Below are 18,022 nucleotides of genomic sequence, written 5' to 3' on the forward strand. Positions count from 1 at the left end.
AATTTGGGTTTTGCAACACGTAGATCGATGTTAAGTGGAGATGAAGAGTTCTCAGGTGTGATTCCATTGTCTCACATCTTTGGATTCTGCAGAGATGTCCACAAGGTCATATTCGGTGCCAAACACACAGTTGTACTTGTGCGAAAACCTGATGATAATGACGCTATCTGGCGAGATGCTGCTGTTGCCCCTGGTCAGGTAATACTAACTAAACTGTGGTTGTGGATGCCAGTGTTGTCTCCGTCAATCACCGAAGAACAACGACTGTTGTCTTTCATGGACACGGGCGGTAAATCACTGCTATCCTGGAAAACAACAACCACAGACGTTATTCAGGGTGATAATGGTGGGTTGTTTACATGGCATATATCATCGCAACAAGGAGTATCAGCACCACGACATATTTTCATTGCATTTCAATACCGTGCTAGAACAGATAGCCAGGAAAGAAATCCAATGGTATTTGATACACTTGGAGTTTCTGAAGTTTCGTTGAGAATAAATGGGCATCAGGAGCCATCTGAGGATATATTAATAGATTTCGAACATCATCGTGTCGCACGCGCGTATCATCGTCTGATGTCATTTATGGGGCGCGACCTTAATGTAGACACTGGCCTGCAAATATCACAGCGAGACTTTATGAGTTTATATCCGATTTATTACTTTTCGCTGGAACATCTTGATCTGGTTAAACAATCTGTTGTCGACCTACATTTCCGAGCTCGTGTAGGTGTTCCTGCTGGTGGTTACAGAGCGATTGCTATCATACTCTCCGATAAAGCAATGCTGCTTGAAGGTGTTGGCGGACGAATGAGGGTCATCGACGCTCCAATCGAGAATATGTAACGCAATTAAAATCAAACTTAGGATATAATGTCATACAGTCATGTTAATGTCACCTTGACTTCCGGTCAAACGAAGAAATTGCAATCAAAGAACGCAAGCACGTGCGGGACATCAATAACACTAAAACGAGATCAGATTACTGGTGGTCCAAACAAATTGTCGTTGACTAATACTCAGCTTAAACATTTTAATAAGGCACTAACAGCAAAAACCGGTGTCCGACTTGATTTCTCTGCTGCAGCTATCAAGGACATGACTAAAACCGGTGGAATATTTCCTCTTCTCGCAGCAATACCGGCGTTGATTGCCGCGGCAGCACCAGCCGTAGCAAAAGCCGCAGCACTCGGTGCAGTTGGAACTGCAGCTGGAATGGCACTAAAAAAGGCAACGGGAAAAGGATACAAGAAAAAAAAGGGACGCGGTCTAAGACTACCAGGAACTCCACCATCATGGTATCCAAAAAAATTCTAACGCCGTTGAGCAATTTTGATTTACTCGATGCTGTTAAAAAATTGCGTGTAAAACATTTCAGAGGCGTATTTATGCGAGATCAATTACCGCAACGACCGAATAATCCAGAAACTGGCATTATCAATCTCGACAACAAAGATGGTCCGGGAACTCACTGGGTTGCTTACGCGATCGATCCACGTGGAATTATCTATTTTGATTCGTACGGTTTAGCACCGCCAGTTGAGTTTCTCAAGTATGTCAGCAGATTTTCTAATGTTCCAGTGTGGCAGTCGACGTTACCAACACAAACATTAATTGATCCGCCCATTTGTGGGAGGGAGGTTTTAAATGTTCTTGATGCAATCTCAAGAAATCCAGCAACTCCTCCTCATAAAGTAGTGTATGAATATACCGCATCGAGAAATGCTAGCATTTGAAAAACAGCAATAAGAATAATGGTGGATATTTACGGAAGACCTTTCACACGAGGAGGTAAACCAAGCACAGATGCTGATCTCTCAAAATATGCGACCAAAGATGAAGTCGATAATCTTTTGAATATAGCTGGAGTTGACCCAGATGAAGTTGCTATTTTCCAAGACAGGCAAGGAAAACTAAGAACGAGCAACATTAAGTGGAATGATATAATTCGCAGAGTTCTTGGAGCTACCAAGGATAACTTCGTTGCATTTAGTGATGGCGGCCGGATCAAGGACTCGAATATATCAATCGCAAGCATCAAAGACAGTATTGATAAAGGTGTTGATAAATGTGTGAAAAAAGCCGGTGACACGATGACAGGCGAACTCAGCATGAGCGGCAACAAAATAACCGCGTTAGCGAATCCCGAATCCGACCAGGATGCGTCAAACAAACAATACGTGGACATCGTCAACGGTAAACTAAATACGCTGCGTGCAGAGCATGATGTTCACGTGGGCGCGTTTACAAGATTTCGAAGAAACTTCGTAAAAACTGATGAGGTCGTGGATAAGTTCTTTGGGACTCCTCCAGTCGTCGATGTAAAACTCGCTGATGTAAAGACCGACATTAACACGATCAAACAAACACAGCAGGATATCGTATCGGGTATTCCTGATATCGTTAACAAAACCAGTTTGATTAAAGTTCCCACTGGAGTTACTCCGGGGCATATCACCAACATCGTATTCACGGTATCATCGGGATTCGCAACATGGTCACGACAAAATAACACTATCAAATATACAGCAACAGCCACCGGTGTTTACAGGTTGTCTGTGTTTTCAGCCGCTAAATTTGAAATCTTCACAACATATCCTTGGAGACATTCCACCGATAAGTATTCCGGGGTTTGCACTGTAATACTAAACAGCGGAACCGAGGAAACATTTATGCTTGAAGCCGAGGACGATAGTTTAACAGCAACATCTTACTGGTTTTGTTTGGAATTCGTCGCTGCAACGCCTCAATTGGTTACCGCGTAATTGAATAATGTCAACGACGCCAGATGCTCAACAATATCGATACAATCAAGTCCGTGAGTGGCAATCTGAGTTAAAAACTGTCATCGAAGTAACTAGTCAAAAAGTAAAAAAATACAAGCGCCGCATAACAGTGCTGGATATTATGGTTTATTCAGTATCTGCCGTTGTTGCATCTGCCGGAGCAATACTATCAGCGGTCACTCCGGTAACTGCAGCAGTCGCCGCCACGATCTGTGTTTCCGCGGCCACAACAACAGCTGGAGTTTTCGGCATCATAGCAAAAAAAATATCATCATGTGCTAACACAAAATTACACGATTACACGACAAAATTAAATACAGCCACGACCGCATATCAGAAATTATCATCGCTGATATCATCATCGTTAGACGTGCAAAGTAGCGACGCTACGATATCAGATTCTGAATTCAAACTAATGTCAGATGCGTACAATGACTATTTGAAAACTAAACAAATAAATAATGTCAATAGAACTGCTTCAACAAATAGTCACAAACACAACACCGGTAAGGACCACAATGATCTCAGTGTCCTCGACGACACCAGAATTCGGTATTAATTTTCGAACTCCAATTCCAGTGAGTGAAATCGCGTTAGCAAAGCTCAGTGTGTATCACAGCTGGCCCAATGTTAGGTCGGCATCATTTGGTGGTCTGCAGCCAAATAATTCATTCGTGTTCGGGAAAAGCAAAGCCGACTCCGGCGAACAGGGTGAACTTGACTGGAATACAATTACACTTCCCACTGGGAGTTATCAGATCGAAGAAATCAATAATGAGATACAACGCCAAATAAAACGAATCACCGGCAAGGAAGCCAAAATATCTATAACAGCTCATGAACCAACGCTGTCTGCGGTCATTGAAATCTCAACGCCAGGATACGCCGTGGATATTTATAACAGCTCAATCCGAACATTATTAGGATGGCCAAAGGCCCCCGAGGTTAAACCTCGTCCACCAAAACCTGAAAAATCGGATTTTATGACCTATAAAGAAGCACTACACGACCTCGAGTACAATTATTATTTACTCCTTGCAGATCAATTACTAGCAAGAAAAAGTACTTTAATGCCCGATACTTGGAGTATAGAAGCTCCACGTGTTAAGGGGGGGCAGGAGCTCCGTGTTTACCGTCTAGATGATATAGAATCTGAATTATTTATTCCGATCAATCTAGTACATAAACAACAGCTACAACTCCTGCGAGTATATTTCCAAGATTATATTTCTGATTTAACAAGTCCGCGTGATAATATTATCACAACCATAGAAAAACTAAACAAACTCGCATCGGCCATGGAAACTATAAATCTAAGAATAATTCAGGCTTTACTGGATCTTAAAGACTATATCGATGATAATTATAGACAGATAGCCAGAGCAGATTTTGCAATTAAATATGGTATTCAAGTGAATGATATTTCAGATTTTAAATTTCCTGGATATAACGTGCCCGAGCTGAGAAAATCAGTCTCTGATCTCATCGATCAATCTTTCGAAGATATTCTTGCCGCGTACGAACGAATAAAACCACAACCTGTTATTCTCAAGCACGACAACAGTACAGCATCCGATGGCAGACACATCTCACCCGGGATCGTAAATATCACAGATGTTATTGCGGTCAATCTTGTATGTGACGTCATCGATGGCAGTTACAGCGCATCAGATACTACGACGGCACAACAGGGGTTTATCCTGTATACGTTCACACCAAGAGACCCCCCTGGTTTTCTGATTGTGCAAGAACCAATCAATCCGGTCTATCTACGGTGTCATAACCCGTGGTTGTCAACGATAAATTTCAAACTCACCGACCAGAGGGGGAATTTGTTGGACCTGCGTGACGAGACTGTTAGTATAAACTTACTGGTGAAGTCCTAAGTCAAGGGATCCATAATATTTATAATAGTTTTTTTTTTCTGCACTGATCCATTTTCGTCATTTTATCGTGCAAATACCCTATCAAAACCAGCATAAGTTATCGTTGAAAGTGCTAGCACGCATTTAAAAAAAAACGGTTGTGTATAATGTATCAACCCGAGTACATTCATGCACGAGTTCATATTCATGATAAGCAAATTCTTTACGAGGCAATAAAAACCGCATTTCAAATACAGACATTCCCAGAACAGTATTTCCCCGTTAAAATAGTTATTGACGTGTATGGTGACGAAGACTTCTTGTTAACTCCGTCACAATTAACAGAGCTACAGCAAAATCATATGATCATAGTTTGGTGTCAACGAGAACAGATTATGAACTATTCTCATTCCTGTATTGATGTTGAAACGCTTAAGCAAATCCTGAAAATCTGAAAGCGCCCTTCACTTGAGAAACTCTTTGAGTTTCCAAGGGCAAAAAAAATAATACACTTTTTTTTTTACCCGTGGAAATGTGCTTTACACTCCAAGCGGGGGGGGTGGGCGCTAGCGTTCTCAGGTTCTACTTTCACTTTGTGCTGTGAGTCACACGCTATGCGGTTTATACTTCCTTGTCGGCCTCGTAGTCAGAAACACTAGTATTTTTGTCAGAAATGCAAGGCATTTCCGTGTCTAGATTCTTTATATAACCTTTTAACCGTCTCACCCTGGTGCTAATTAATTTTCGAGTCTCATACTCTTGTGACAATCCAAGACGAATCTTCTCAACTGCACGGCACAGTGGAATAAATTCAGATACCTGATTTTCAGTTATCCCGGCAAGTGATCTGTAAACACGATCTTGCAAACCCTTAATGAACCTATAACGAGCAGGGAGATTGTTCTTCCCCAAGCGTGATAGCTCATTCAAGGATTCAAAATCTGACATAATTGTTTCAGTGTCTAGTAAAATATTAAAACCTCGCTGTTGTAATTCTTTAATTTCAACAAGTATGGTATTTATATTTTCGTGATTCATATTATTATATATTTTTATATTTTTAATAGAAACACTTTGCATGAGAAACGCTAGCTTTCCAAAACAAAACGAGACAGTCGGAAACATTTATCCCCTGCAAGGGCCTAGATCGTCAAATAACGTTCTAGAACCCCACGAGGACTGCTTCCGACATGACAATACAACATGTAACACGAAACACTTTATCCCCTGCAAGAGCCTCTAGATATCTATAGGCTCAAGAGGACGTGTTTAGTGAATTGACAAGGACAAACATATAACACGTAACTTATCCTAAGGACGGACCCCTCTGACTGCCAAGTGACTCAGAGGCACATTTATTTACAAGACGAGACAGCCCTGGCTTCTAGGATCGAGTTCTCTAGCAGGCCCGGCAAACATTTATTTGACAACACAAACAACCTTTACCTCTGATTCGAGTATCACAGCAAGCAAAGGTACAATGAACATGTAATCTTATCCTAAGAGACGGTACAGAACAGACAACCTTTACCTCTGATTCGAGTATGACAGCAAGTAAAGGCACAATGAACATGTAATCTTATCCTAACTTATCCTAAGACCTTATCCTATGACGACACAAACATACACAGGTGGGTCATTTTCTACGGTCAGCAGCAGAGCAAAACCATCCATTGAATCGACCATTGGATGGTGCACAAAAGACACCCGCCATTGGCGGATTAAATTTATGGTTTTGCTTGCGCGTGCTGACTTTCGATCGACCCAAAGGTCTTAGGGAGCGATTTCGTATATAACCCAACTGTTACTTGCGAGTTGGAAATTCGCTCTAGCAGTGGGCGGGACTTGTTTAAAATATTTTAATTGTATGTTTTCTTAAGCGCGGTCATATAACAAGCACAGAAGAGCAAAACAGTCGGATATATTCAGTAAAACGAGGATATTGTTTGTAAAAAAATATATATTCTACGGTAAATAAATGATTACATGTTATGAACTCGATAAAATATTTTATCAAGGTGGCTTTCTTAGGGGGAGCAAATCCTCTGACCAGCAACGACAACTCTGCAAAGCGTTACACACTCTCGGAGGAGTTATCGTCGTTTGTGTCAACGATAAGAGTTATATAACAGAATGAAATCTTCTGTTTGAGCTTCTTTGAAAATGCTGTTTTGTAGATCCCATCTGCGACATGCTGTACAGAAGGTGGACAAATACCGAAATACCTACCGGCGGCGTTTATTGACTGGAATACAATTTCTTCACCTGTAATTGCGTTTATAGATTTAATAGCTCTTCTTGCAACTGTTTTACAACGCCCTGTGTTACCCAGTAGGCAGTTCTTGCTCTGAGTGACCACGCGAAGATTGTTTATAGAGTTATCAAGTATGTTACCGTTAATGTGATCAATGACAAAACCCTTAGGGATCACTCCAAAGAAACATTCGTAAATAAAACGATGACATAAATACCTCTTTCCGCACGTGGCAGTAAATCTTGAATAACCACCATTATCAACTCCACCAACTGGTCGTCTTCGCGTGCAGTGTCGTACTATGCCATCTCGGTTTGCCTCATAATTTGGAATAGTTGGATGTCGGACGAATTCTTGATTCATTATACTATAAGCAAATCATTTGTCTAATTCATAATTTGTCTGAAAACTTATTTATGTAATCACGCTCCGAGAGAGCGTTATCACAGTCTGGATTTTTTTTATCATAATACCGTTTTAGTTCTCGATAGCGTTTTCCCCCACACGCTGAACATAATTGCGTTTTTCCTCGTACTCCAATGCCGCATCTGATACACGGTATCGGTCCTAGACTCCCACCGCGGACCTGTTGAGCATGTTGTCCACAGTATTCGCCTCTGCAGGGTTTGCTACACGGCGCTGATGAATTTAGTTTGATCCACTTGCATGAGAAACTCTTTGAGTTTCCGTTCATTATATATAATATTTTTGTCTATTTAAATATTTGTCTTAATTATAATAATGGGTTTTGAAAGACTATCCAGAATAAAACCCATATCAGGTTCTAGATTCGATCTTGACCGGTTAACCGCTGATCCACGACGAAGAGAGTTAGCAGAGGTAATTGGTGTTATCAAGAATGCCAAAGAAGAGTTTCGTCGTGATGGTGCCGCACACACGTGGTCTTCGTATAAAATTATCCTCGGAAACGCGAGCATTTCTCGTGACCGTATCATTGATGCTACCATGAACGATACAATCGCGCGTAACATAATTGGGTATCTCGACGATAGAAGATATTTCGTACAGATAAAATTTATTGTTGGAGTCGGCGAGGGAACGTGGATTATCAGAGACAAACTAGACCCTGTTCTTGATGCCAGAGGCGTTCGTGGAAAAACCGTTCTGTTAAGTAAAGACTCAAAACCGGGAGTACTTGTTGGGATTGATATACCATATTATGCCAGAGCGTATCCTGTGACCGCAGTTGTTTATGGAATTTATCCGATGAAGAAACCACGCGTTGATAAACTCAAACCGATGAAGGTGTCGCCGTTGACAGAGTCAAGGATGAATTGTGTAGCTGAGCGAGTAATGGAACATTTTAAAAATGCAATGCGAGGAAACGGCCTAACACCGCTAAGACAAACTAAAATAACAGCGTGGGCGACACGAGTAGCGGATAAAGGAGCGTCAATAAATGATGTTGCTGAGCTAGAGCGATTACTAAAATTTCCTATAACGGTTTCATCGTTAACCGGTGAGGTATTGTATGAGTGTAAATACAATTCCCGTGGAACACCAATAACTATTATCGATCATAACAGTCACGCCTGGACTGACTCGGTTAGGATATTTCCGCAAGACCGTGTTGTGAAGTATTATCCGGAATTGCAAAGCAATTCTGGGAGCATGTTTGATTTTATTTATCAGATAAGTAAAACCGATCCAGTGTCTGTGTGGTTATTCAGAAGTAGCGAAGATGGAGAATATGATCAGTTTGTGAGACCCAACGGGGAAATATACAGAACAATGGCGTTACAGCAGGAAATGAAAAAACTCGCAGAAAAATATCATGCTGGCAACACTGATACGTTACTGACACACTGTTTTACTGTCCCGGGTGTTGTCGCGCATGTAGCCCGGGAACGAAATTCATGGAGACCAACTCCGAAAAGTTTTCTTGCGGATATCCAACAGAGCTGTGTTGAATACGGACACGGCGGTTTGTGGAATACTCGATATGATCACCGCGGTATGATATCCGTCGACATGACGGCGTGTTATCCAGGAAGTTTCCTTGGGCGTGGAGAATGCAGCGAATATTTTAAACGATTTGGCCACGTTACAAACTCGATGACAAGAGTTGCTGTAAACGGACCATTGCCTGATTTTGACTTGACCGGATTTGCTTGTGTGTCGTCGTTTAAATTCGCTAAGGATTTACATCCTGTGTGTTATGTTTGGTTTGGCAGACATTTCGTTGAGAAGCGATGGGCACCGATAGTGTTATTGCGATACATGCTTGACAGTCGAATACTGTTGTCGCTGACGGTCAGCGAAGCGATTATATGTTATTGTCGTCAAACCGAAGTTTGGTTGCCAACTCCAACGCCGGTTACGTTAGAAGAAGTCATCGAAGATTGGTCACGAGAATATCCAGAAACTTCTATCGACGCTATCATCAAGAAAGCTCCTGAAGTACTTAAAAACAAACTCAGAAATGACGAAAGCACAGCAAAAGATCTAGGACGAAGAATAATAGGGAAATTCACTCAAGGTGGAGCGTATGATCATAAACAACATCACAGTCGATTAATCATGGAAAAGACTGAATTGGATCTTGTTGTCGCTGATGCAGCCACGAACAACATGTTCTGTAACCGCGAAGATGTGTTTCTGTCAAACGGGGAAAAACTAGGGACTGTTTTTAGTTATATCGACGGAGAATCATCTCAGTACACACATTTGAGATCTTCGATGCTAGCTTATGTATCCATAAATTTGTTGTCGATGATTAATAGATTCCCTGTTGTCGCAGTGAGAGTTGCAACGGATTCATTTTATATTAATAAAAAATACTCAGCGCTGTTGGATAATGTTATATCGGATGATCCATCGTGGGGCTCGTGGAGAATAAAGAATGAAATGTTACAAGGATATTGTGAATCAGCTGACGTTGAAATCGTGGATGAGTATCGCAGCGCAGAAATGTCTTCGACGGTTTCGTTGTCTCCGCCGGTGCACGATCCTGTTACAAGACACAAAACAGTTTATCTAAACGGCCCTGGTGGTTCTGGTAAGACAACTCGGGCGATTGAATTATTTCGCGGTTCTGACTTGGTCGTGCTGACTCCCACACACAGACTTGCCAGGGAGATGAGACAACGGGATGTTAACGCGTGCACGTATCACAGTTTTTTCAAATACAGCGGCGGCACGTGGACACCTGAACGAATGGGAACGAAATATATTCCCGAGAAAATAATCTGGGATGAGATAGACACTGTGCCGTTAGATATATTAAAACAGTTTCTGGATTGGTTGCTAAAGAAAAATACCGCAGTGGTGATGTGCGGCGATCATGGTCAACCACCGCCATTTACAGGTGAATCTCCACACGAGTGGCTGAAAACTTTTGTAGATTATTATGAGGAAATAACTAACGATGTTAGAGCACTCGATGAAACGCTGAAAGAGTTTAAGACACTGATCAGGCTACAAACCAATAAAGTCCAGTGTGAGATAATGCGTGAAATAATTCCAGAGACTTCGCTGAGCGACTTTTGGGAAACGTGGAAACCAGGTGATTTAATTGTGGCAAGTAGAAAGATAGTCAGGGACACACTTCAGCAGCGGTTATTTCAATTACATCAGAAGAAATTTCCCATGTTGCCAGTGCCGTTGTGTTATAGACCAGCTGATACGCGATTGCAGAATATTGATGTTGATATTCCAGGACGCCTGACTGCGTCAGGGACGGAAAAACAAAATTTAGTATTAAATGATATTGTTATCGTTGATGTTGATGCTGTCGAACAGGCACTGAAAATGAGCAAATCCCCGTGGACGCTAGGATACGCTATGACCATGCACAGTTCGCAAGGACTAACTATTTCAGATACAACAGTTTGGATTGTTGATGATCGCATCGAGTGGTCAAATTTAGTTTATTTAGCCGTGTCAAGAGTAAGAAGGATAGCTCAGTTACAAAGAATTGTATTAGATGATGTTATCAACGACAGCATCAACAGATCAATCGCTGATGATACAATAAGAAAGAAATTAGCCGGTTACAAACAGAGCGACAAAAAAAATGGTAGAGAGTTTGATCCCAAACAAAGTTTGGATGTTGAATTTGTAATACAATTACAACAACAGCAGAATAATCACTGTGCGAGTTGTAATTGTTTATTGCTGTGGCAGTATTCGAAAAACGACCCAAGGCAATTCACCGTAGATAGAATAGATAGCAGTCGCGGTCATACACGTGAAAATGTGATGTTGACCTGTCTTGAGTGTAACCGACGCAGAGGTGTTGCTGCAGTTATTTAAATGATTGAATCACTTCAGTGCGGATCACTTTAGTGATCGGGGTGGTAATTGTGTATCCTCGGGAATCACCTGAAGTTGCTCGCGTTTAAATCCGCGTTGAGGAGCAGTCGAATCTAATCTGTAGATTGCGTTTCTCCCAGTTGATCTGGTTATGCTGGATATCTTATGTGTAGTAACACTCCATGTGGGATCGGTTGCTCTTTTTTTTCCTCCTTCTAGTTCGCCTGGTTCGTATAAATACCTAACGGTGACATTACCCAGCAGTGGGGACGCTAGCGTCCCTGGCTGCGTTGAAACATTTTGTTGCTGTTGTCCGCGTTCACTGACGCGGGGTATATATTTTTTTGTGATTGCATTTACAGGTCTCATGTTTGTTGTTCTGGTAATTTCATTATTCAGTGCGGCTATCACGTTTGGCAGTCTTGCAACCCATTCACGAGATCTCGTATCGTAAATGAATTCCCTCGCGTACTGGTATCCGAATAATCTCTCAGCGAGTGTTCTATTAAATCGCTCAACAATTGCCTGATCCCGATGAATTTCAGTATGTCCTCGTCGTATGGTAACGTTATGCTGCTTTGTCAGTGATGACACCGCGCCCTGAAATTCCTTGCCAGGATCAACTTGTAATAATCGTGGCCAGTTTAGAGGTCCTCGTTGATAAATTCGTTTAAACGCAGAGGCGACTTCGGACGCTGTTTTAGTCGCTAACGGTTCTGCTTCTTTGTATCTACTGGCAACATCAACTACTGTTAGCGCGTATTTGTATATTTTTCTACGGACAGTATCATGAGGCAGGAATAGTATGTCAGCCTGATGAACTTCATTGGGCACACTAACATCAAAATGTGCAAAGTTGATTTGTCGAGGTGGTGGTAAGTAGATTTGCCATATTGCTTGTTTTGATAGCCAATTTTTGGCAACCTCGCGTGTTACTGATGCCGCGTTGGCGAGTTTATTAATTGCTGAGTTACCTCTCCAGTATCCGATTGGGGAATAATAAATCGCTTGCATTTTTATTTAATTATCCAGCGCCTAATACTAATTTAGATTTCATCGCTGATCTTACTAACCAATTAGCGAGTGACTCCTTAAATGATTTATTTTTTATGGCGCTTAGTGCATGAATTAATTTCACATCCGCGATATGCCTGTCTTGTAGATCTTTACTTCGATAAGCAACATCATGTATGTGACACGCTGCGTCGATAGCGTTTATCGGATACTCTCCCGGTTTTGGTTTAGATTGTTCATCAAGTCTGATATCTAGTCGGGTCCCTGGACCGCAGTAATTGTATCCTGGGAGATGTTTTTCTCCGGGATACTTTGCCCAGGGAGTTCCGGGGAGCTTTCCAAGTTTGGCTGCAATGTCACCTCCGCTAAATTCTCGCTTTTTTTTTGAAATCTAAATTTTTTTGTGCCACATCGCGTACACTTACCAGAAAGTGCTTGTCTGTTATTTTTTGTTGTAATGGTTGTTAGATCATTCGTAGGGGTTCGTGCCTTACACTTCACACAATATAGATCCATAATTATTATTCTTTATATACAAATGGAAATTACAGATTTTTCTGCGACAAAAAAGAAAGAGCCAGTTAAGCATAATTCAGTGCTACCAAACTCTATCCGCGCGATTATAATTGGGCCATCCGGTTCAGGTAAAACACAGCTGTTGCTGAACTTGATAATGAAGTGGATGAAATGGGATAAACTGTATTTGATAGCTCCATCTGTAGATGATCAACGATGCTATAACGTTATAAAAGATTTTAATGAGAGTGCAAGCGCGCTGAGTAAAGACGGTGAGGATGTTGTTGAATTTATCACTGATATCGAAGAAGCCCCCAGCGTCGAGGATCTTGATGAATCAATTAACAACCTAGTAGTGTATGATGATGTTATGTTGGACAAGCAAAAAAATCCCGCAAGAATATTTTCCCGGGGACGTCACAAAAACACTGATGTGATTTATGTTACTCAGCGTTATACACAAATTCCTAAAGTAATCAGGGATAATTGTAATCTTCTTGCGATATTCAATGGAGTTGATACACATACACTGAGAAATATTCATCAAACCTGGTGTGGTGGCGATATGGATTTAAATAAATTTAAAAATTTCTTCAGTCATGCTCAAAGAAAACCTCACGGATTTGTGACAATAAATTTACACGATCCCAGAACAAGATACCGTATTGGACTTGATACACTATTTGCAACATAAAAATGTTTTTCCTTGGAAACTCATTTCGTAGAGCAGCAGAGGGGATGGACCCGACCCATGGATTTTTCAATAACGACCCCGCCACGGAAACTGTTTCAGATTTATTGAAGTAACCCAAGTTGTCAGTGCAAACTCAACGAGTTTGTCCCTGGAAACTCTTCGAGTTTTCGGGGGACATTTTTTTTTGTCCTGTATTCTGAATAGAAGGGTTTATTTCGTCGAAATAAGCCCTCTATCGAGGAATAGTTTCCTGGAGGGGTTTATTGTGCAAAAAGTTTCGGTCTGTACAGCCCCTCTGCTGCTTATATATATATATATATATATTGCAGTTTTTGTTGTTGTGGGGTTTAACGACATTTCTCAGCACAGGATAGGCTATACATGGCGGAGGAAGAACCGGGGAAAACCCTCGAAAGACCCACCGACCCACGAAAAGCTACTGGCAAGGTGTCTCACATACCCACATTGGCCGAACCCGAGACTCGAACCCACGCAGAGGTGAGATGGCAGTCATCCGTAACGGTGAGCGCTTTAGACCACTCGGCTACTCGGGGCCCATATTGTAATATCTAACTCAGCACACCAAAATATTAGGCACTATTAAAAACTACATTCCTTAACCATTAGTAATACTAATAATGATAATGTAAAAAAAAAACATGAAACAAAGTCAGAAAAACATGAGGCAGTTCATTACGTTATAATACCTTAATGGTATTGTGACTGGAGTTTGCATGCACATTGTCCAATTAATGTTGAAGATTATTTGATGATTAAACGTTGAGATGTGAGATGATGTTTGACCTACGAGACTTTGGCATATTTGATCATGTCATTTTTATATGTCACTGGAAACATCTATCACGTGTGAATTGCTTCTTCCGTTCCTGAACGCATGCCACCCACCCACCATTCTTTAGATCGCCATCTGCATCTCTTATAAATGTGTACTCTGTGTTTTATACTAAATGTGAGTATAAAACCATGCTCTAGTCCTCGTAATGTCACGCTGTTGTCATGAGTATTAATGAATTAGTCAAGAAATTCATTTAAAGACATCAACAGTTCTACAAGCCCTGGGATATCAACATTAAGTGGAAAGAAGTTTGCATAATTGCAGTTATTGTGCCATATTCATTTTCATGTTGGACCATGCGTGTGTCGTGCTGGAATTTCACATAAATGGTTTAGGAAATGAATTATCTTACCTTCCATGAATTTGGAATATCGAAGCCAGAAATATGATGCTAGTCCATAAATTTGAGACTTCAACCATCTGGTGGAGTTTTATTGCCGAAACAGCGGAGATGCAGAATAGTGATGGAATCAATGTGCCCAGCCAAAGAATCACATTTCTATTGTCAGACTTTTGTTGAACAATAAGTTAGAACTAATGTTACTGTTCATTATTGTAAGTTCTTGGTTATGTAGAATTTGTTATTTTACTTTAATGTGCGAAATAGTATGCATTTGATTGGGACTATTTCTAACCGTATTACGACTCACTGCATCAGCAGTACGTTGTACTCTCGCTCGATTCGCATCGAAATTCACTTGTCCGTTTCGTTCAGTTCTACTTAATCATAGGTATGAATATATAAATAAGATTAAAAGTAAAAGCGCACACCACGGACATTGAGAGGACAACTTACTTCTGTCTAAATTTTGTGTGCAGAGGGATTTTTCCATGCAGTTTGAACAGTTGACTCGGTTACCGCCATGGTTAACCCTGAGAAGGACAAACATTGATTGGCTAACTAAGGTCATGTTACGTGAATATGAGTCTATAAATACGAGTGCATACAGTGCACTGGCAGATAGCTGTCAGAGCGACGAAGTATGAACATCTAAGTAGAAAAGAATTTCGGCAAACCATCACTTATATATTTTTACACAACCGATATTAACTCTGGCACTTTAAAATCCCAAAACTGAATCAAATTGTTATGAGGAGTTTTAAATAGATTTATTACATGATTGCCATTGAATTTAATTGGTTTATAATTATTATACAATTCTTTATAAAGCCGCTGCTATCTCCCACCACACTGCTCAAGTACACTGGTACCTAAATTATTTTTTATTGAGATCACGCTACCATGTCAGAATGTATCAGTCAGTCCAACATTTAGTTGTTAATATACACAGGAATTTAATAACAGAATTAATTTCACCATAATATGGTGTATTATAACATTGTCTTTTGGCATTTAGACAATTAAGTCTGATCTATATTATCAAAAGCCGATAGTGTTGTGACGAACACTGTGTTTATGTAAAGTCACTATGCCATATTGAGAAGCATGTTCTATCTCACCTTTATTATTTATAAAAAGCATTTTTAGTCTTGAACTCTGGTCTTTTCGATATATTAATTATTTTAATTAAATAAATGCTTGGTAATTTAATTGGCAGGAAAAGGGTTATTTCGTTTATTTTCAGTTTTTATTATTAAACAGAATATACAATTTGCTTAATATTATTCAAGTATTTTAACACATTCTCTGCAGTTGTGCGATTGAATTACAAGTAAGTAAATTTCATCATCCCTCCCTCGCAAACATTTGCATGTATAAGTCATATAGCTTCAAGCATTATTTCCATTTCAAATTTTGATACACTAAACATATTTTTCTGTGAAAAAAAATAATTTCAAGGCATTGACCGATGAAAGTTAATTATAATCGTTGTTCGTTTGGTTTGTTTAGGCCGTCTCCGCTATTATTTTGTACTTGTGTTCGTAATTGAATCAATGTTCTCAAAATATAGATGATAAAACTGATGAACATTGCAAACTTTATCAACAATACGAACTATATCAGACCACACATTTATGTCAACTATATACATTTTCAGGAGGAATTTGTGCCCTGGATATAACTTCCTGGAAGAGACACTATGCTGTCTTCAGCAGAAACACTCGTTCATTCAAAAAATTGGTCAAGCGGTACTTTAAAAAAAAAGCAGATCCCCGTTAATGAATACGAGATGGATTATGTTTCCGGACTTAAGATTTCCCAGCAGTCTCAGTTACTTCATCTGGCAAAGGCTGTATGCCTGGGGATCACAAAACGAATCACAACATTGAATAAAGAACAATCATGTTTCCAAATGGAGGAAGCAGACTATTTCGAAACGATAAAAGGAGAAAGATATATTTGATGACGCAAATAATTCCCTTCAAATAGAAATTTCTTCGGCATCATCTAAACACATTGATAATTCGACATCTTCCAGAGGAACAGACGCCGAGAAGCAAACCAAGAAAAGACAAAGTAAAACCCTAAACTAGTGAAAAAAACAACAACAGAAATATATATATGGATGGATAGATAGATAGATACCTACTGCTTATTTGCTGGATGCTCTCATAATATAGTCTTTCCTGATACTATATATATATATATATATATATATATATATATATATATATATATATATATATATATATATATATATATATATATATATATGTGTGTGTGTGTGTGTGTGTGTGTGTGTGTGTGTGTGTGTGTGTGTGTGTAATAGCCTTGAGGATTTACAGTGTTTAACCGTCAAACAGTTAAAAGAAATATTAAATCCGAACAATGATAGTGTCAGCTGACAAACAGTCATGCTAGTATCGCGCACCTATGCCCTAATTCGCCGGAAAAAAGGACGACTCGCGGTTAAAATAATAGGTTTATGTGAATTGTTGAAATTAGAAGTAAAGAGAAAGAGAAGTTTTTTGCATTGCAGTCTGTTATGGCGGTCTCTGGATATTGAAAAACAACATTTTTAACAAAAATAATTTCCATCGGAGTTGTTACTATTTATGACTATTTAGTAGAGAAAAGAAAACAGTGACGAAAGGAACAAATTTTGAAAAAGAACTTGCATTTGAATTTTTCGCTAAAAGGCATGTCATTGAGATTAAAATTTCAAGGAACAGACCTCATTTGTGTTCGTGCAATGTTATTGCATTCATAGAAAATACCAAAACTATAGAATAATATTATTTAAAATAAAATAATTAAACTGATATCATTCAGACTTTCCAACACCAATCTCCACTTCCAATTCGATATTTACATTCACCTAGCAGTGACTGCCTCGTTTTGATTTATAGCGCTCGATATCAGGAACGGCAACTTCTCCGAAACGCAGTATTGTGAAAAGGGTCCATTATCAAAAATGGGACACGAATGTAGTGCTACTACTAAAGCTGTAACAGACCTGAATAATATTCATAATTGTTCATGGTTTGCTTATTTAGCTGCACTGTTAGTCTTATTGGAGAGCAAGAAATTTGTGCATATTACTTTCATAACGTTAAAAAGCTTACATTTGCCATTTTCACTCCTGCCAATTATTTTTTTGTTATGTTTTAAACAACTTATTAAAATGACGTTTTATATATTTCTAGTGTACGTATTGAAGTTGATTGAGCATATTTAACATATACCTAGCAAACTTATTTTCAGAGGAAATCAATTCATTAACAGTTTTCAAAGTTCAATTAGATGATAAAAATCCATTCAAAGTATTATTAGGACAGAATTTTTTAGTAAAATTATCAAGATTTAAATTTTCTCTAAATTGTATTAAAAGTAATTTTTCATTAAATTATATTGAA

At 39.5% G+C, this 18,022-nt stretch overlaps 1 protein-coding gene across 1 annotated transcript in view; it reads left to right on the plus strand.

Annotated features, from left to right (window-relative positions):
- The window catches only part of LOC149794227 (uncharacterized), an 81,024-nt gene extending 64,296 nt beyond the window's left edge, over positions 1-16,728 (plus strand). The window contains exon 8 of the mRNA XM_089969091.1: positions 16,264-16,728. Coding sequence (XP_089825217.1) covers positions 16,264-16,385 — 122 coding nt within the window. The 3' untranslated portion in view covers positions 16,386-16,728. The remainder of the gene's footprint in view (positions 1-16,263) is intronic.
- The last annotated feature ends 1,294 nt before the right edge of the window (positions 16,729-18,022 follow it).

The sequence above is a fragment of the Sinohyriopsis cumingii genome, chromosome 8 (assembly GCF_028554795.1).
Source record: "Sinohyriopsis cumingii isolate HCF-2022 chromosome 8, ASM2855479v2, whole genome shotgun sequence".
In the NCBI taxonomy this organism is placed as follows: Eukaryota; Metazoa; Mollusca; class Bivalvia; order Unionida; family Unionidae; genus Sinohyriopsis; species Sinohyriopsis cumingii.